The sequence below is a fragment of the Eumetopias jubatus genome, unplaced genomic scaffold (genome assembly GCF_037043125.1).
Source record: "Eumetopias jubatus isolate StellerSeaLion01/CBP00866 unplaced genomic scaffold, mEumJub1_p1.0 scaffold_1, whole genome shotgun sequence".
NCBI classification, from domain to species: Eukaryota; Metazoa; Chordata; class Mammalia; order Carnivora; family Otariidae; genus Eumetopias; species Eumetopias jubatus.
This window is the reverse complement of record NW_028274807.1, coordinates 123,994,211-124,015,193: the sequence shown is the minus strand read 5'-3', so window position 1 is coordinate 124,015,193 and position 20,983 is coordinate 123,994,211. Positions and strand designations below refer to the sequence as shown.

General features: G+C 38.0%; 1 protein-coding gene across 1 annotated transcript in view; it reads right to left on the bottom strand.

Annotated features, from left to right (window-relative positions):
* Window positions 1–1,408: 1,408 nt before the first annotated feature.
* MSL2 (MSL complex subunit 2) overlaps window positions 1,409–20,983 on the bottom strand; it is a 32,894-nt gene continuing 13,319 nt past the window's right edge. Inside the window, exon 2 of the mRNA XM_028099047.2 lies at window positions 1,409–4,756. Coding sequence (XP_027954848.1) covers window positions 3,165–4,756 — 1,592 coding nt within the window. The 3' untranslated portion in view covers window positions 1,409–3,164. The remainder of the gene's footprint in view (window positions 4,757–20,983) is intronic.

Below are 20,983 nucleotides of genomic sequence, written 5' to 3'. Positions count from 1 at the left end.
TATATTTGAAAGAGTAACATTGTAAACAAACTTGAGTTTCAAAGAATAACTCTTTGAACCACTGGGAAAATCATAAAGGAATTTCTAGAAGGATAACACAAACCTCATAACTGAGAAGTTATTTTCTTCAGAGGAATAAGGAAGAGGACTAGATACAGGGAACGGTAAGTTCACAGGGATCAAAAGGGACTTTAGCCTTATGTACTTTTAGCCTTATATATAATGTATTCCTTTAAAAGAATGTGTAATTGATTGTTATTTGGGTACCTAAAACCTAATTTTTTAGAAAGGAGGGAGAAAAGTTAAACTATCATTCAAGTATTAGATTCTGACTCTATACTTTCAACTTAGTATTTTCTAAAACATTTTATATTTGTTACCTATGATATGAGAAAGGAAATTTTATTTTTCATCTGTTGTAAAACTTTTACTTTTCTTCAGCAAGGTCACCATATAGTTGTTTCAAGAATACTAAGATCACAGTAAAATAAAAGGAATTCTTTATCCCAGGACCATATTATAGCTCTGCACAGAAATGTAGACTTACTGAAGCTAACCAAAAAGATAAATCACCAAGTTCTAACACTTCTATCATTTGATGTATGTTAATAACAAAGACTCAAAAGAACAAATGAAAATGTGTCATATTAAAAGTTGTTATTGTTTTGATGGTTTCAAATCCTGATAAAGTCAATCCAGTTACTGCAGTAATAACTTCTCAATCATCCCTAGTTAGCCACTGGTCAGCATTCCTAAATAACTCATGGTATAAAGAAAAACAATGCAAAAATCAAGGCACTGTATTATTCTTCCCCAAATGTATATAATATAGGCCATTCAGAGCATACTATCCCAAACTCCTCAGTATTCTACAACATAGAATTAGAAAACTAATATTTATTGATAGATTTAAGGTGTAATACAGGTTTCCAAAAATGTGGCAGTGAGAATACCAGCATAAAAAAGAGAAACTTGTGCTAAAAACAACCTGAATTAATCACTGGCAATATTAATTACATAACAATCAAGGCCCTCACATACTAATGATTTCCAATTTGTCTATATTGCCAACCTCCCATGCATCAAAAAAACACAAAACTAAAATTATCAAACTTGGGAAGAAATAAAGTACTCTGAATTTTAAGATCATAATATTAGGAAAGTTTGGGAGATTTGCAAAATATATCCTAATCATCCATGTGTACAATCTCATTTCTAGTCATTTTTGCAGTGATCATTAGTGAATAAAGAACAGATTTACAAGTTTATATAGCAGGGCATCTGGGTTCAACACAAAACTGTTACAAACTTTAGGCAAATACATGTTTCATAAGACACTGCTAACACTTAGAGGAATTAAATAAAAGTCCAAAACTTGGAAAGCAAATAAAGAGACAAGACAACTAAGAAGCATTTTCCACCATTTACTCTTGTTATCAAAAATAGTTCAACTCTTCTTGCAAAACAAAAACAAAATAGTACATACTGGACACATACATCACATTTTTCTTCCTATGGCTTTAGCCCACCCCCACCCCACCGAAAGAGACAAAAAAAAAAAAAAAAGAAAAAAAAAAAAGAAAGAAAGCCCAACAACAACAAAAACAATTCTACCTGACCACATTCACAGAAAATGACACCAGGATACACTACAAAACAGAAGGAGGTGTCATCTGCTCTGTGTCCAAAGGTTTCTTCTCCATGTCTTGTACTGAGTAACCATCATTGAACATGCTGTGTGCCAAATCAAAACATAAACTTCAACATATGTCAGATCTCATGAGAGATGGTGAACGTAGTAGAAATTAGAAATTTTCCAGCAGTATTTTTCTTTAAGCACTGTCAAAGCAGCAATTCTTCTTTTAAATCATAAGGTCATTTCTTTACAACCTAGTCAGTCCTTGTTTTATTTGGGCTGTGCTCTTTCAAGCAACTGACTAGATTTCCCTTCAACAGAATGTTTGTGACTCACTTGTCTTCCCCATAAAAATTAAAGGGAAGACATGCATTTAAACTGAAATACAAGTTTGTGCTTTACATGCAAAAGAGCATTCTAAAGAAAATCCTCCTAGCTTCAAACCTACCTAAATGCACAGACTTCATAAAAATGCATTTTTTATTTGGCCTCTATAAAGAAGCCTTCATAATGAATAGCACCCCAAAAAAGAGAAAAGGAGCCTATTCAAAATAAAGTCTGAAACTATTAGAGGTAACAAAAAAAAAAAATCAAATTAAGTAGCCAATAGCAATAAATATAATGCATAAACCTGGGTAAGTTTGGGGGCATTATTTCAAAATTATTTTAAATAAATCCCAATTTCTAAATAAAAATTTTTATAATTTTTAAAATTCTGTCACATCCTATAGTCTAAATTCAATTACCTTCAGAATAAAACTGCTCTTCTCCACTTCATTTATCTAATTAGAACACTGCTAAAAGTGAAGGATTTTGAAATTTTTTCCCTAGAAATGAGTCAGACTAACTATTAAAAGTTATTCAAACTCAGAAGGGTCATAAACAGCTAAACATCTGCATCTTGACGGAATTTCAGTTCACTTTTTAAAAGACAGATTTCAACATTCTAATGAGGGGCAAATTTTCTTTCATAATACTGCTGATTTAAGAACTGCTACATACACCAGTAGCCAATTTTCATGATCAGAAATGGTATTATGTCAGCACAAAGGTTGAGCCAGACACATCAGCTTTTCAACAGAGAAGCATCAATGGCATCTGAAGGTGGCACTGAGTCCCCTGAACTAATGGCTACTTTTTCACAAAAAATTAGCACAATCTTTATGGACTGACTAGATACCACTTCCTTACATTTAATCATAAACTTTGATTATGCACAAAGCATGACCATAAACAATGAGGTTAATGTTATTTTCCTTGCCAAAGTTCATTTTGTATAAATCAGTTGCATCAGCATTTGTTCTCAAACTATGAGGTTCTGTAAGAACTAAGGACATATAGTTGTAGGGTTACTCCTCCATTATCTGCAAACTATTTCCCCGACACTAACACATATAACTTAGCAATGAAAACACTTGATACAAGTGATCTATATGCAGGAGCTCCGGCAAGTTAAACCAACAAAACCATAGCTGCCGTAAAACTGTAGCTATTTCCCTACCAGAGGTAGGGTTAAAGACCCACTGATTTAACAGTCGAATCTCATGTCTATAGCTTCATCCAAACTTTTATCATCATGTGTACTGGCAGCTAAAAACGTTGTTACTGGGGACCCTGTGACATTAATTACACTGGTGCTGGTACTAGCATTGCGCACAGCAATGCTAGTCACATTAATGCCCAAAGTGAGCCTGGTCTGCTCCAAGGCCTTTTCTGGCACAGCAAATGCCTCCAGCTTCTTCTCCCCATTGGCCATATAGGAGTTTTGGCAGCCACGACATATACAATCTAAGCAGGCTTTGCGGTTAGAGTAGCAAGGGCAACGTTGGCCGCGGCATGTAAGAACACTTGGATTTTGAGTAGCACGCCCACATTTACAACCTTTCTTTTCCTGGGGTTTTTTATACACAGTCTTGGTAGGACTTCCTGGCATAAAATGGTGACTAGGAATCTTTTCCTTTACGGTTTTGTCTTTTTTAAGAATACCTGGCTTGGTTTTAGAGTGAGATTTCTTGGATCCATGTTCATGACTCTTTTTCATGCTTTTAGTAGATAAAAGTACAGTTTTGCTGATTTTGGGTGTTGTGCCTCCATTGGGAACAGTTGCTATAGGTTGAAGAGAAATTTTGCTCTCCCGTTTCACTGTCACAGGGGCAGATGCCCCCAACGTTGGGCCTCGGATAATGGTAGAAATTGGAAGTGGCTGAACTTTCTCACTGTCACTTTCTGATCTGGATCGTTTTCTATTCAATTTTGCTACTTTCGGAGTTGCTGCTGTACATGATAACCCATGAAGTGCAGGACTGGTGGACATAAAAACATTATGGCTAAGAGACTGGGAAGAAAGCTGCAGAAAAGGTCCATTGGATACAGTGGCTTCCAAGTTGGGCTGCAAATTAGGGCAACAAACCTCTGTATTTGAAACAGTTTCTAAGCTGCGGAGCACTTCCTCAACACTCAGTAACAGAGAGTCACCAGGTTTTATATCTTCACTGAAACTGCAGATATCAATGCCTGTGGAGCATAAGTCAGTGGCTACTGTGTCACAGACAGGTGGCAAGCTGTCAGACAGATCCTCAGTTTTTATGTCAACAGTGTTACATACATCAATTGTGTTTGAATGTTCAGGTGAAGGAATATTTATACCAAATCTATCTATTGAAAGCCCATTATAAGTAGGCAAACCATTGATAACAGAACTGCCAATAGCAATGCTGAGGGTGCTTTCAGATATTGGAGATAAACTAGCTTGAGGATCAGTTGTGGGTTCTGAGGTTGAAGGTAAAGGGGAATGTGTTAAACACAAAGTAAAGGATGAATCTGAGGGTTTTTCCGTCTCCTCACAAAACAATGATCCATCATTAAGCAAAGCCAAAATATCAGAAGAACAGTCGACTGCTTCTATTATATCCCGTGCCAATGTAGTCTGTGTTATATATTCGCATAGTTTTTTGTAGCAGTTCACTAGGATGCTTAACTGCTTGTTTTCCTCAAATTGCTCATAGTCTTTGCACCAGCTACATGAAGGTTTCATCATCATTTTCTTGCCTTTACAAGGTTTGCAGACATAATGTTGGCAGGTGGAGTTGGTGGGTGCAATAGGATCTTGTAGCAAATGTCCTAAGAGGGAAAAAGGAGGAAAGCAAAGATTTTAGTAAAAATACAATTTCATATACTGAAGTTGAGATTATAAGTAATCTTTTAAAACTAAGATGGGTTAAACTCACCAGACCAGATAACAAAAAATGTATCTTAAAGGAAATGGAAAAATACTCAATAGTGTACTTCACTTCCATGCCATATTCCCCTTTCATCTCAAACCAGAATCTTCCCTGATTCTGTATCTCTCTCCCAAACCATATGTTCTGGTCCACATTTTTATCCTCTTCTCCAAATGCTATAAAGAGGTGAAGATCAGTCACCAAAAGCACAAACTTGGCTTAAAACCCTTGGAACCTCAACCTAACACAATACAACACGGTAATGCTACAATATACTGAACAAAATCATGCTGTTTATTTTGTATTAAACACTGGGAAAAAGATACGAGCAAGAGACACTTAGTCCCTACCCTCATTAAACATAGTTTAGGGGCATTAATCAGTACAAAGGCATCTTCACCAAAAAAAGTATAATTTCAAACCATTTTATTATATATACTAATCTAAAACTGAAAAGACTGAAATGTTATGATGAAAAAGAACTATGTTCATTTATTGAAAGAGAAAAGGGAGTAATACATTAAACTCAAACTCTCCTACAAAAAATCAAAATGCAATGACAAAAAAGAATTATATATAAATATATCAAAAGGAAAAAAGGGCACACTATCAGACTCAAATTCTTCTGACAAAATACAAAATGACCCTAGTCATAAACCACAAGTATCCTAAGTACAGCAATATCATATAAAAGTGAAAGTGGTCTCCCAAATTATAAATGACCTGTGTAGATTATGTACCAAAAAGAGAGAGCAACTAGATGCAACTGCTATTTCCACCCTACTCCACAAAGAAGCAACTGTTCTTGGTTCCCAAATTAGGACAAAGTTAGTAATAAACCCAAAGTAGCACCTGTTTCTCAAACAAAATTATGTAATTAAGACTCAGGCATGGGGGGCGCCTGGGTGGCTCGATCGTTAAGCGTCTGCCTTCGGCTCAGGTCATGGTCCCGGGGTGCTGGGATTGAGCCCCGCATCGGGCTCCCTGCTTGGCAGGAAGGAAGCCTGCTTCTCCCTCTCCCACTCCCCCACTTGTGTTCCTGCCCTTGCTCTCTCTCTCTCTAAAAGAAAAACAAAAAGACTCAGGCATGGGAAAGAAGACACTTCGGGCTACAGCCAAGTGAAATCAGCAAACCCTCTCCCTTAAAAGCAACTATAAACCTGAAAATTTTTGACAAAGCAAGTCATTTTCACAACCAAAGACAAAACCATTTGAGAAGCATTTATATGTTTGAAAAACTGCTCATTTTCACGTAACAACAGTGAGAATCTGTGGTGTTCTAGTCTGGGGCTGCCCAGTTCTCCCCTTCCATCTGTTCCATCAGTATTACCCTGAAGACCAGAAGCTGCTGTGATGGAAGGGGGCTCACTCCATTTAGTAGTGCAGAGGGATGATGCAGAGCTCCAGAAACATGATCACTGAAAAGTGACTTCTCAGAGGCTAACCAGCTGAAGAAGGCAAACAGCTCAGTTCTGAAACTGCAGATATCAACAATTTACCCCAAGTTGATCTATAAATTCAATGTAATCTCTGAGAATCCCAGATGTCTTTTTAAAGAAACTGACTGATTCTAAAATTCTTATGGAATCAGAGGACCTAGTATAGCCAGAACAATTTTTTAAAAGAGCAAATTTGGAGGAATTTCACTACCAAATTTCAAAATCTTCTTTAAAGTTACAGTAATCAAAACAATGTGGCAATGGCAAAAGGATAAGCATATAAATCAATGGAACAGAACAGAGAGTCCAGAAAGAAATTCTTACATTTATGGTCTACTGATGTGTGTGACGAGTGCCCAGATAATTCAACAGGGAGAGTATTTTCCGCACATCATGTCGAACAATTTGATATCCAAATGCCAAAAAACAAAAAACCAACAACTACTTAGATTCTTACCTAACAACATGCACAAACATTAACTCAAAACGGATCACCGACATCTAAATGTAAGACCTAAAATTCTAGAAGAAAAACACAGGAGAAAAATCATGACTCTGGGCCGGGCAAAGTGTTTTATGTGACATCAATGCACAATCTGTGAAAGGGAAAAAATTATAAAATGGATTCCACAAAATTAAAAATGTGTGCTTCAAAAGACACCATTAAGAAAACAAAAAGATAAAGGTGCCTGGGTGGTTCAGTCGGTTGAGCATCTGCCTTTGACTCAAGTCATGGTCCTGAGATCAAGCCCCACATCAGGCTCTCTGCTCCGTGAGGAGTCTGCTTCTCCCTCTGCCTACCCCTCTGCCTGCTTGTGCACGCTATCAAATAAATAAATAAAATCTTTTTTAAAAAAAGGAAAATGAAAAGATAATCCACAGTATGGGAAAAAATATTTGCAAATCATTTATCTGATAAAGGGCTTATAACATGACATATTAAAAACACTTCCTACAAATCAATAAAAAGACAACTCAATTTTAAAAGTGGGCAAAAGAACTACTGAGTATTTAACCCAAAGATACAAACATAGTGATCGAAGGGGCACATGCACCCCAATGTTTATTATAGCAGCAATGTCCACAATAGCCAAACTATGGAAAGAGCCTAGATGTCCATCAACAGATGAACGGATAAAGAAAATGGGATGTGTTGGGGTGCCTGGGTGGCTCAGTTGGTTAAGCAACTGCCTTCGGCTCAGGTCATGATCCTGGAGTCCTGGGATCGAGTCTCGCGTCAGGCTCCCTGCTCAGCAGTGAGTCAGCTTCTCCCTCGGACCCTCCCCCATCTCATGCTCTATCTCATTCTCTCTCTCAAATAAAATAAAATCTTTAAAAAAAAAAAGAAAATGGGGTGTGTCTGTGTGTACACACACACACACACACACACACACACACACACACACATATACACACGGAATATTATGCAGCCATCAAAAAATGAGATCTTGCCATTTGCAACAATGTGGATGGAACTAGAGGGTATTATGCTAAGCAAAGTAAGTCAATCAGAGAAAGCAAGTATCATATGATCTCACTGATATGAGGAATTTGAGAAACAAGACAGAGGATCATAGGGGAACGGAGGGAAAAATGAAACAAGATGAAACCAGAGAGGGAGACAAACATAAGAGACTCATAATCTCAGGAAACAAACTGAGGATTGCTGGCGTGGAGGGGGGTGGGAGGGATGGGGTGGCTGGGTGATGGATACTGGGGAGGGTATGTGCTATGGTGAGTGCTGTGAATTGTGTAAAACTGATGATATAGACCGGTACCCCTGAAACAAATAATACATTATATGTTAATTGAAAAAAAAAACTAAATAAAAGGATTCGGGAAAAAATAAATAAAAGTGGGCAGAAGATTTGAATAAACACTGCATCAAAAAGAGTGTCTAATAAGCATTTAAAAATATGCTCAATATCATTAAGTAAAGTAAAACCTTACCACACTACTTACACACCTATTAGAATGGATAAATTCAAAATGGACAGACAGTATACCAAGAGTTGGCAAAAATGGGGAGAAACTGGAACCCTTCTGTATTACTGGTGAGAATGTAAAAGCGTGTATCACACTGGAAAACAGTTTGAAAGTTAAACATACATTTACTATACAAACCAGCAATTCTCCTAGGGAAAGGAGCTTTCATCTCAAAGAAAAATGAAAATATGTGTCCATATAAATATATGTGAAATATGCATAGCTGCATTATTCACAACAAAAACTGGAAACAATCCAAATGTCCATCAACTGGTGAGAAGATAAAATGTAGTATATTCATATTTGGAATACTGTTCAGCAATTAAAATAACTATTGGTACATGCTACAATATGATTAACTTCAAAAGCATGCTAACTGAAAGAAGCTAGATGCAAAAGAGTACATTATTGGATTATTTCATTTATATAAAATGTCTAGAAATGACAGAAAAGCAGAACTAGTTGTTGCCTAGGGCTGGGACCAGGAGCAGAACTCTAAGTGGGCACAATGGAACTTTCAGCAGTGATGAAAATGTTCTAATATCATATCAGGGTGATGGTTGCAAAACTCTAAAATCTTAAAAAAAAAAAAACTTAAGCACCAATAGTTATGTAATCCAACCTTCTACCTAATACAGGAATTCTTAGAGTACCCTTGACTTTATTTAAGGCAGGATGTAGGGGATATGAAAAAACAGATACATATGTATGCACTTTGTTTTGTTTTTAAGATTTTATTTATTTGACAAAGAGGGACACAGCGAGAGAGGGAACACAAGCAGGGGGAGAGGGAGAAGCAGGGTCTCCGCTGAGCAGGGAGCCCGATGCAGGGCTTGATCCCAGGACCCTGGGATCCTGACCTGAGCCTAAGGCAGACGCTTAATGACTGAGCCACCCAGGAGCCCCCATATGTATGCACTTAAATGAATAAAACGTTAAGTTTAAAAAAATACTTTATGTACTGGGAAGGAGAGACTGAACAAAGTAAAAAAGGAAAGGACTAGGTTGACTATTCTGAGTTTAACTTGTTTTGCAGCTTTTAATTCTCAAACCATATAAATATTTTACATAATTATGTAACAAACTAAAATTCTAAAAGAAACCCCCTAGGGGCACCTGGGTGGCTCAGGTGGTCTGCCTTCGGCTCCAGTCCTGGCCTCAGGGTCCTAGGATCCAGCCCCATGTCGGACTCCCTAAGCCTGCTTCTCCCTCTCCCTCTGCCTCTCTCCCCTGCTTGTGCTCTCTCTCAAATAAAATCTTTAAAAAATAAATAAACCCATAAAAATGAAAAGCAAAGTAACTTTAATTTTATATAAAATTGATGGTATAACCAGAGATTAACTATTTTTTTAAAAAAGATTTTATTTATTTGTCAGAGAGAGAGAACACAAGAAAGGGGAGCAGCAGGCAGAGGGAGAAGCAGGCTCCCCACTCAGTGGACTCCAACCCAGGACCCTGGGGATCATGACCTGAGCGGAAGGCAGACAATTAACCGACTGAGCCACCCAAGCTTCCCGAGATTAACTATTTTAAATGACTTTGTAACACAGAAAACTGATCCTAGCTAGCATCCTAGTTTTGTTTTTCAGTAATGACACTGGTGATGGTAATGTCAGTTACTATGAAGGTGTTGATGTCTACTGTCAGATAAAGTAAATGCCGATGTCCTCGAAAATCTGGATTTTTTTTTTTTTGGTAGGAAGAAAGAAGTTGTAAGATAGAAAACGTTAAGCAAAAAATCCTGTAGTTCGGAATTTCAATTGGATTTGTCAGTATGAATTCATGTTTTCATCTTAAATATGCGTATTTCCTAGCACAACACACTGAAAAAGCCTGGAAGCAAGGGACTAACCCCAGTAGTAATGAACTCAGATAATGTACCAAAAAACAATTTCCTGTTCAAAGGAATCACAGATTCTTGGACAAATAACTGATTCCAGATCTGTGACATAAATTAGATGAGTTTTGATTACCTTGTTATACCAGAAAGCAAGGGAACTATCAAAGATCAGGACTGTGTTAAAGGGACTTAGGAGCAAACCAGAAGAGGCTCCTGCTGGCCAAACATAAGAAAATCTGAGCGTGCATAAATGCAATGGAATGAAGCATATCTAAAAAGTTCAAATCTCTGAGTTCATGGATGGATGTAAAGGAGGAAGGGAAGAAGAAAAAAAGGAAGGAAAATCCATTTCAAGATGCCAGTGAATCAGCTCACTGGTTTGAAAAGTGGTAAATAAAGAGCTAGCATCAAGTGTTTATTCTGATTTAAGTATATATGAATTATACCACCAAGTAACCCAATCATGGATGAAAAGTTTCTCTTTACAGAAAAAATGCAGCTAATAAATGAAACAATGTAATTTGAATGTCATCATTTTATAACCCCTAATGATTTGCAAATTGTACAAACTAAGTGGTAAGTAAGGATTGCCTTCATTCTATCACTGATTTTTCACCAGTCACTTCAACCAAAACTTCCCCTAAACTACCAAGCATCTTAAAGGATTTACACCGTACACATCTTTGTATTTCTGAGGTATTAGTAGAGTATGCCTAATACTGAGAAATGAAGAGGCTACAAAACACATCAAAAACTCTCATTTATCATTTATAACTCCACCCACTACTGAGTTCTTAAGAATTTCAATCACCCAGTCTCATTACCTGTTGGACTGCCCAACCATTCCCCAACACAAATATTTGAAACTTTAACCCACCATTAAAGATGCCTATACCAAACTTGTTTTATGCACTCAGCTAACCATCTTAACCCTCAAAGGCTTTCCAAAGGGTTCTCTTTACACTTCATAACAAAGGCAGCTCCAGTGATAGGAGGGAGAAAGTAAAAGATTCATAGATTTTTTTTTTAACAGTATTGCTGCTTTTTTTTAAAAAGATTTTATTTATGTATTTGAGAGAGAGAGAATGAGAGAGAGAGAGCATGAGAGGGAAGAGGGTCAGAGGGAGAAGCAGACTCCCTGCTGAGCAGGGAGCCTGATGTGGGACTCGATCCTAGGACCCTGGGATCATGACCTGAGCCGAAGGAAGTCGCTTAACCAACTGAGCCACCCAGGCACCCCAATATTGCTGCTTTTATTGTAGCCCTTTGTTTTTTTTATAATTTTTATTGTTATGTTAATCACCATACATCATTAGTTTTTGATGTAGTGTTCCATGATTCATTGTTTGTGCATAACACCCAGTGCTCCACGCAGAATGTGCCCTCTTTAATACCCATCACCAGGCTAACCCATCCCCCCACCCCCCTCCCCTCTAGAAGATTCATAGATTTAACAGCTGGGTGTCAGCCTATATCTATTATATGTCCGTCCCTAAGGAAACTCCTCCCTGCAAAATTAAGAAATTTTACATAACACTTCTAGAATTGTAAAAATACATCTTATCCTAGAAAATAAAATGGGTGGGCAATCTGAGTCAAGGGGAAGTGTGTCACTCACTGGCAGACTGTACTGTAAAAACTGGGGAGTATTTGAGGAGAAGTTTAGTTTTACCTTATATCATATTCCATATACTTTCACATCCAAGTACAAAAAAATATACCTGTTCAAAAAAACACATCTTGGGGCACCTGTGTGGCTGAGTCAGTTGGGCAAACAGCTCTTGATTTCTGCTGGGGTCATGACCTCAGGGTTCTGGAATCAGCCCTGCGAGGGGCTCCCCACTGGGTGTGGAACCTATTAGGGATTCTCTCTCCCTCTGCCCAACAACACCCCTCCACCACCCCCCCCCCCAGCGCACGGACTCTTTTTTAATGCAATTTTATTTATTTATTTATTTATTTGACAGAGAGATATAGCGAGAGGGAACACAAGCAGAGGGAGTGGGAGAGGGAGAAGCAGGCCTCCCACCGAGCAGGGAGCCCGATGCGGGGCTCGATCCCAGGACTCCGGGATCATGACCCGAGCCAAAGGCAGACGCTTAACAACTGAGCCACCCAAGGGCCCCGCGCACGGACTCTCTTAAAAAAAAAAAAAAAAACCCCAAACATCTCAGACTTTACAAATGTATAGTGTGAGGGGTGCCTGAGTGGCTTAGTCAATTCAGTGTTTGCGTTTGGCTCAAGTCATGATCTCAGGGTTCTGGAATCGAGCCCTGTGTCAGGCTCTCTACTTTAATCTTTAAAAAATAAATTAATAATAAAATGTAATATTTATAACAAAATAATTTCTCACTGCATTGCCTTGAATCCTTAGCCTGCAATGTATCACAGGAATTTCTTCCTTTACATAACACAAGTTGTCTTGTAACTAAATGAATTTGAAACTATGTGCCTTAAACAATATTAAATGCTATATTGACCCAAAAAGACTAAAGACTAAATATTTTTACTCCTCACCTAAAAAAAGTTACTAATTCCTTATCTGTTCTCTCTCTCATTAACTTTTTCCATCCCCAATCAGTCACTTATAATTTGAGACCAAGTCTTAGTTTTAGTTTACCACAATGGCAATTCTGGGAATACGCAGCTGCTGGTAATTAATTTACTAAGATACTTAATATCAGATTTTTTTAATGTTAATTTTGTAAAACTTTTTTTTTTAAGATTTTATTTATTTGACAGAGAGAGACACAGCGAGAGAGGGAATACAAGCAGGGGGAGTGGGAGAGGGAGAAGCAGGCTTCCCGCCAAGCAGGGAGCCCGATGCAGGGCTCGTGACCTGAGCCAAAGGCAGACGCTTAACAACTGAGCCACCCAGGCGCCCCAGTAAAACTTTTTACTATAATAAAATTTCAAACAGACAAAATGAGAAAATAGTATAATTACCCTCCATATATATCACCCAGATTCAGTAATTATCAAGATTATGCTACATTTGCTTCATCTACCCTTTCATTTAAGTATTTCAAACAAGTCCCAGACATCAATTCACCTCTATATATACATCAGTATAAATCATTACAAAGTACATTTTATTCTGCAACCCACAATGCCATTATCACACCTAAATCAACAATTTTTAAATAATTTTTAAACCATATTTAGCTTTAACTTTTAAAGCACTAGAAAAGGGCTTTAATTCAGCTATCAAAAACACATTTTATAAATTATATTTTCTGAATAAACATGCTTTTTAGCCACAGAACTTCCCCATTATTAAATGGATTTAACACAGATCGTTCAAATCATTACAGTATTAGTATACCAAAGCTAGTACTTGGATTGGCTACCATGCATTTTATCCCTACCACGGACAAGAACCACTGACTGCATCAGAGCAGTTTAAGTTTGAGAGAAAGACCCACAGCGCCAAAATAAATAAGCAAACCAACTGTAACGAGGTCTCAAATCAGGTCGCCTCTTCTACATTCAAGGAAAATGCACTTCTCCCTAGCATAAGCAAACAAGAATATCATTACTCTCTCGGCAAACTCTGAAATACATAACTGATCCCAATTTTTTAAAAAGCAACTGGCAAACCATTCACTTCAAAATACCAATGGTGAAAGTAGTCATACTATAAATCTTATGTTGACATGACAGACTACCAAGTAAATCAGATCTTACTCATGTCCAAAGGAAGATCTTTCTGCTTCTCCATTTTAACTGTGACAGCATTTAACTCCACTAATATTTTCACCAGATTACTGGAGGAAATTAAGTGTAGGGGGTGTAGAGAGAGAGGGTACACAAGAAAAAGTAAAACTGATAATGACTCAAATGTTTAGCAAAATTTGTTAATGACTAAAAAATCATCCTGTAAATACTGGAACTGGCAGTAATAATGATCATAAAATAAAATCTACAATGGCAAAAGCTACAAAAGGTTAAAATGTAACATAGACAAATTAGACGAATAACAACAAAGGAACTGAAGAATCATTAATCCTCATTTTAGAGTTTATATGGAAAAGAAATGATCCCAATGAAAGTAATTTCAGTAAAATGAAAACAATTAAAAATGGAAAACAGTTTATTAAACTATCTCAATGGCTTAATTTTGGCATTTGACAAAAATGTATAATTCTAAGTAAAATGCCATATGCACATAAAGAGCATTTATCAGAACCAACACATTCTGTATTTACCACCATCTCCTCTCCAGAATTCCCACTCCTGGAAAGGCTTTTTTTTTTTTTTTAAGATTTTATTTATTTGGGTGCCTGGGTGGCTCAGATAGGTAAGCATCTGCCTTCGGCTCAGGTCATGATCCCAGGGTTCTGGGATCGAGTCCCACATTGGGCTCCCTGCTCCTTGGGAGCCTGCTTCTCCCTCTGCCTCTCTCTCTCTCTCTCTCATGAATAAATAAAATCTTTAAAAAAATTTTATTTATTTGACAGAGAGAGACACAGTGAGAGAGGGAACACAAGCAGGGGGAGTGGGAGAGGAAGAAGCAGGCTTCCCCCTAAGCAGGGAGCCCGATGAAGGGGCTTGATCCCAGTACCCTGGGATCATGACCTGAGCCGAAGGCAGACACTTAACCCACTGAGCCACCCAAGCGCCCCTGAAATGCTCCTATTATAGCAACAAAGACTGCCTAATCAATAACCTCAAATAATGCAAGTAATTTTACATAAATCTTACTTGTATCTGAGATGACACTTGAGGATCAGGAAAAATTAGCCAAGACTCACATGAACAACATCCTGAAATACCACTATCAGAAGGTAAAAAAAGCACATAGGCAGGCCATGGGTAATGATTAAAACCATCATAACGGGGGCGCTGTTGGTTACGCGACTGCCTTCAGCTCATGATCCTGGAGTCCCAGGATCGAGTCCCACATCGGGCTCCCTGCTCAGCAGGGAGTCTGCTTCTCCCTCTGACCCTCCTCCCTCTCATGCTCTCTGTCTCTTATTCTCTCTCTCAAATAAATAAAATCTTTAAAAAATAAAAAAATAAAATAAAACCATCATAACAGTTCTCCAAGAAGCATTCTTGGAAATGAGAGTATTAAACACTCAAGGAATCCACAAGGACACATAAATTTTACAATACTTAAATAGTTACAATATATACAGATATATGGGAAAATATCTGGGGTGGGGGGAGAGATCAACCTTTGTAATAATCTCTCAACCAGTTTTACCAAAATAATGAAAGAGAAAAATAAAAAGAGTACAGAACCCATCAGATGTAAAATATGTGGCATCCTACAAAAGACAGGAAGCAGTTTTCTGCTTTTGCTGATAATGCAAGCAACATAAAATAGAAAGGATATCATAAAAGATACATTCCTATATACAAAGGATATCATAAAAGATACATTCCTATATACTAATTAAATGTTTCCACAACAACCTAAATTTGCTTCCCAACAAGTGGACCCATATTGAAACCAATTAGACAATAAAAAGCTACCAGAAAATCATATTAAAGTTCTAAGGAAAGGGAGGAAAAGAATAAATGACAAAACTTTGCTTGATAAAATGGAATCATTATATTCCATGAGAATTTCTTAAAATCATTACTAAAGAAACTTAATAGTACTTAAAGTACTGGTTAAAGTACTCAAAAAAAAAGTTCTTAAGTAGGAATTTTCTAGGTTCACTTATGTTAGTTACTGACTCTAAAGCCTTCCCTCAATCACTTTTGACTACAGAAGCTTTGTTAAAAGCAGTAAGAGGGATGCCTGGGTGGCTCAGTCGGTTAAGCATCTGCCTTCGGCTTGGGTCATGATCCCAGGGTCTTGGGATAGAGTCCCATATCAGGCTCCCTGCTGAGTGGGGAGCCTGCTTCTCCCTCTGCCTGCCCCTCCCCCCAGTTGTGCTCTTTCACTCTCTCTCCAACAAAAAAATATATATTTTATTTATTTATCTGTCGGAGAGAGAGGGAGGGAGAAAGAGAACACAAGCAGGGAGAGCAACAGAGGGAGAGGGAGAAGCAGGCTCCCCACGGAGCTGAGAGCCTGATGTGGGGCTTGATCCCAGGACCGTGGGGTCATGACCTGAGCCGAAGGCAGATGCTTAACCCACTGAGCCACCCAGGCAACCCAATAAATAAAATCTTTAAAAAAAAATAAAATAAAATAAAAGCAGTAAGAATTTTGTTGCCAGCCAAATCACATTGCTCTGAAGCTCTTGGATCCAAAACAGGATGGTAACTTATAGCAATGACAAAACATGTGACTGATGACAGGTGGCACATTTGATCTTGAAAAGGCACTCTCAAATGCTGCAGACAGAAAATCAAATATTCTGTTTAGGAATGCAGTCTTGGATTCTGCTAGGCACATTTTTCCTGAACCATGAGGGCAAGTCTTTTGTATGAAGACTCAATCTAATCATATTTATTTCAAATATACTTTATAGGTTTCCATTCTCTACAGCATGACCAAAAAAGGAAAAAAAAATGTGGCCGTATTTTAAATATTCTCAAGAAAAAAATCAATGAAAACATGAGTGTGACCTTGAATGGGGGGGGTCAACTTTTAATTTACAAAAGGCAAAAAGCAGAAACACAATGAATGATAGAGGGCAAGGGGAAAGAAGCTAATTAAATGACAAGATTGTTCAACATGTTTAAGAAAGTATTCATTCCTTTTTGTTATCTCCTAAAACATGTCCTAATGATCAATTTTTTTTCTGTATGTTTGGCACTATAAAATTTCTTTTATCATATTATTACATGATTCTATCAACATTTGCCTGGGTATGTCTCAGAAACATGAAAAACTGGTAGATGTTAATCCTTTAAAGTTTAGCAGATCCATTACAAATCAAAAGAAATTTTATTATTTTTTTAAACATTTTATTTTTGAAAGAGAGAGAAAGAAAGAGTGAGCATGAGCCCAAGAGCAGGGGGGAGGGGCAGAGGGAGAAGCAGATGCCCCTGCTCAGCAGGGAGCCTAATGCGGGACTCCATCCCAGGACCCTGGGATCATGTGGCGCCCTCAAAAGAAATGTTAAAGTTCAGTATTCCAAGTCAGGTTCCACAGCACTCAAACTCTCCGGAGAGAGCTTAGTGTCCTGGGAGTTTACCTGGGGCACACTCAGGACTATTGCAAGCAGAGAAAGGAAGGAGCAGAGGAAGAACAAATTAGACTGGAATATAATGACAACAAAGGCCTCAGATGACCCCACTGGAAGGTGTGAATGAAGCTAGGAACTATGATGGCACTTCAGAGATGTCCCATGATGGGGCAAGGGAGCCAGGTCTTTAATGGACTAGTCTTTAGACGGAGGCTACTCCCAAGGGGATGTGAGCTTGGCTTGGCTCTCTTCAAGCCAAGGGCAATTCCCAGGGAGGTTTGACAGCCCCAGCAACATTCCCAGTAATTAACAGAATGAAGTCCTTCAATCCTGAAGTGGGGATTTGAGTAATGCATACATGGCATCCACTATAATTAGTTAATTCTGTAACTGTCCAAATCTCATCAATTTTGAGTAAAAAAAAAAAATGTAATAATAATGCTGTGCCTTTAAAAGTGACTTGGCCCTCTATTTCTTAAAGCTATAAAGAGACTAAGTATCTAGGTTCTTTCCAGCTCTAAAATTTGATGATTCTAAGATTTTATAGCAAGACCTATAAAGAATGCATCAAAAGTCTTAAGGTTGGATATAATTGTTGAGGTGATAGGTATATTAGAGCTCTATTTTGTATGTTGACATTTTCTATGTTAAGTTACAAAATAAAATCCAATACTTGCATGTTTCCACTTCCCCTCATATTTTCACATTTCCAAATTACCAAAGGCTTTACATATTTAAATATTCTCCCTCTTTCCCCACCTCCCATTCTCCCCACACCCACTCCCCTCCAACACACACACACACACACACAAACACACACTTACACACCCATTTATACCCTTTTCCTCTTTCCTCCAAGATAATCCTTCCCTCCTCTACTGCTTCTGGCTCCAATCCTCCCTTCAGTTACCCACCTAACTGTATTCATACCCTCTACTTTCACCTTCAACCTTCCTTCCCGATAGCAATGTACCCTCCAGGTATTCGTAAAGTATTTCCCTAGATTCAGTCTTCTAATAGACGGTAAAAATTGCTAATCCCAAACCAATGTGCATTTCTGGTTGCTCATTCTTCCTTAAAATGCTCTCCTTCCTTCTCCCCTAACACTTGTCTCCTCCACCTCTTTTATATCCTCTTCCTCTACTTTCTCCTTAGTTTCAGTATTCCCCATGTTTCTGTATTAAGATCTATCCTTCTTACTCTATTCCAGTATTCCACAGTAATCTTGGGTCACAGACCCCTTCGAGAATCTGATTACACACATATGCAAAGACACAAACTGTTGCACAGAATCTCATGGGGATCATGAACCTTTTTGGAAAGATAAGACACCCCAAGTTAAAAATCACTCCACACATTCCTTCCAGAGTGATCTGCACATAAATTGGTTCAATTACCATTTATAAACTGGTGACTTCTGAATCTTTACCTCCAGCTCAAATCTCTGCTGACCCCAGACCCACTTATCTAACTGCCTACTAGAAATTTTATGTCTCCTTTGATCACCCACAGACAACTCAATGAGCAAAAATAAACATACCTCCCCTAAACCCCTACCTAAAAACCTGCTCCTCCTCCTGTATCCCTTATTCTCTTGGATGCTGACATTATTCACCCAGAAATCAAACTAGATAAGCTTGGTACCAACTATCTAGACTCTTCACCAGAATTCCACATCCAGCATATAGCCTCTAAGTCACCCTTCAAGTTTTATTCCCATGACTACTACCTTAGTTGAACCCTCATCATTTCTCACCCCAAATATTGCAAGTTTTCTAACATCTTCCTGCCTCGACATCACCTGCTCCAATCAGTCCACCCTCCACACTATCACAAATAACGTTTCTAAAACACAAGTTTGCTTATGTCTTTCTTTTCAAAACCCCTCATAAAGGCGTAAAAACTGCCAAACACACACAGACACACACACACCACCTTCAAGCAGCCTTTAAAATCCAAAGTCTTTGGAAGACATATAAGGCCTTTCAGAATCTGGCCTCCACCCAACCTCCCCACCCAAAACTTCATACCATTAAGCTTTCTCCATACTCCATTCCATTCCATACAAACTTCATACTCATTCTCACCTACCACTGACCATTCCAAAACATGCAATGCTTACTCATTCCTCTGTGAACTGCTCTTCCTAGAATGTCCTTCTTCCTTCCTTGATTCTTACCCTGCAGTTTGTTCAAAAAAGCACTTAGCACATTCTCCAACATATTACAACACTTATCACATTATATTGCCACCATTCACTGGGTCTCACTTATTCAAGGAGAGAAACTTGTTTATCTCTTTATCTTTAAACCAGTGTTGGCACATAAGCAAGGACCTAATAAATGTACAATGAATCATAAAAAGCACATTAGAATTGGGAGTGACCTTGGAAATTAACTTGTTGCATTTTAACCAAGATAAGACTTTCACAAGATTAACAGCTCGTTACTGGCAATAAGGAATAGAAGCAGAATCTATTGATTCCCAACCTAGAGTTCTTTATACCAGCACCATCCCTACTTCTGCTATTAAGTCCATGGCATGCACAGAGACAATTTTAGTTTCCTTCCACTTATCAAAAAGAATGATCACTAAAATTGGGCCATAGGAGAATCAATAATTAACCATAAGATGTAAAACCTTTTGGGGAAAAGAAGAAACAGGAATGGATACTGGCAATAATGGATAGTGAGGGAACGGGAGCCAGGGAAAGTCAAAGGGGAGAATGTTCAACTATAGTTTTGTGAGGGTCAGGAAATCCTTACTGCACAGAAACTGGAGCTGCAAGAGTCCTGCCTGGATTCTCCATTTACCAACTTCAATTTCTAAAGTTAACCTTAAATGTTCCAAGCAAACACATAAGCTATATAAAATTGTACCATCTTCTCTGTAAAGAGATTCCAATGAAAAAGCTCAGGCTATTACATACCGGTCTAAGAATTTGCAGCATTAGAAACCTTAACTGGCAATTCTGTGTATATTTTAAATGTGTGAATACATGTAACATATATGTATAAGTAAATATGTAATAAATTCCTATAATAAGGATGAGATGGTTTAGCCTGGATTCAGTCTCCAAAAGCAGTATCAAGGCACACATAGAGCGGGAGAATATACTTCTACCAGCGTCAAAAGTCTGACATAGGGCCTCAAAAATAATCCTTCCATAATTCAACCCACTGATTTAAATATCTTAAGTACCTCCATTTTCCACCTTTTAAATGAAGAGTTAATGTTTTTGGCTATCTTCACTTAAGAAAGCATTTCCTTTTCCTCATTTAAGCAAATAATTTCTGAGGCTCAGCTATATGCCAAGCACTGTGCTTGAGCCTACCACTCCCATTTAAAAAAGGATTCTCAGACCTTTTTTACATCTCTGAATTACAGCACCAAAATTAAAGATGTAAAATATGTTTTCAAACAATAACTAAGAAGATATCTCCTAGATATATACAAGAAAATAATCTCTGAGGTCAATTATCATATGGTTTCACTTAGCTGTGGAACATAAGGAATAGCATGGAGGACATTAGGAGAAGGAAGGGAAAAATGAGGGGGGGTGGAACTGGAGGGAGAGATGAACCATGAGAGACTATGGGCTCTGAGAGACAAACAGGGTTTTAGGGGGGGAGGGGGGATTCGTTAGCCCAGTAATGGGTATTAAGGAGGGCATGTACTGCATGGAGCACTGGGTGTTATATGAAAACAATGGATCATGGATCACCACATCAAAAACTAATGATGTAGTGTATGGTGTCCAACACAATAAA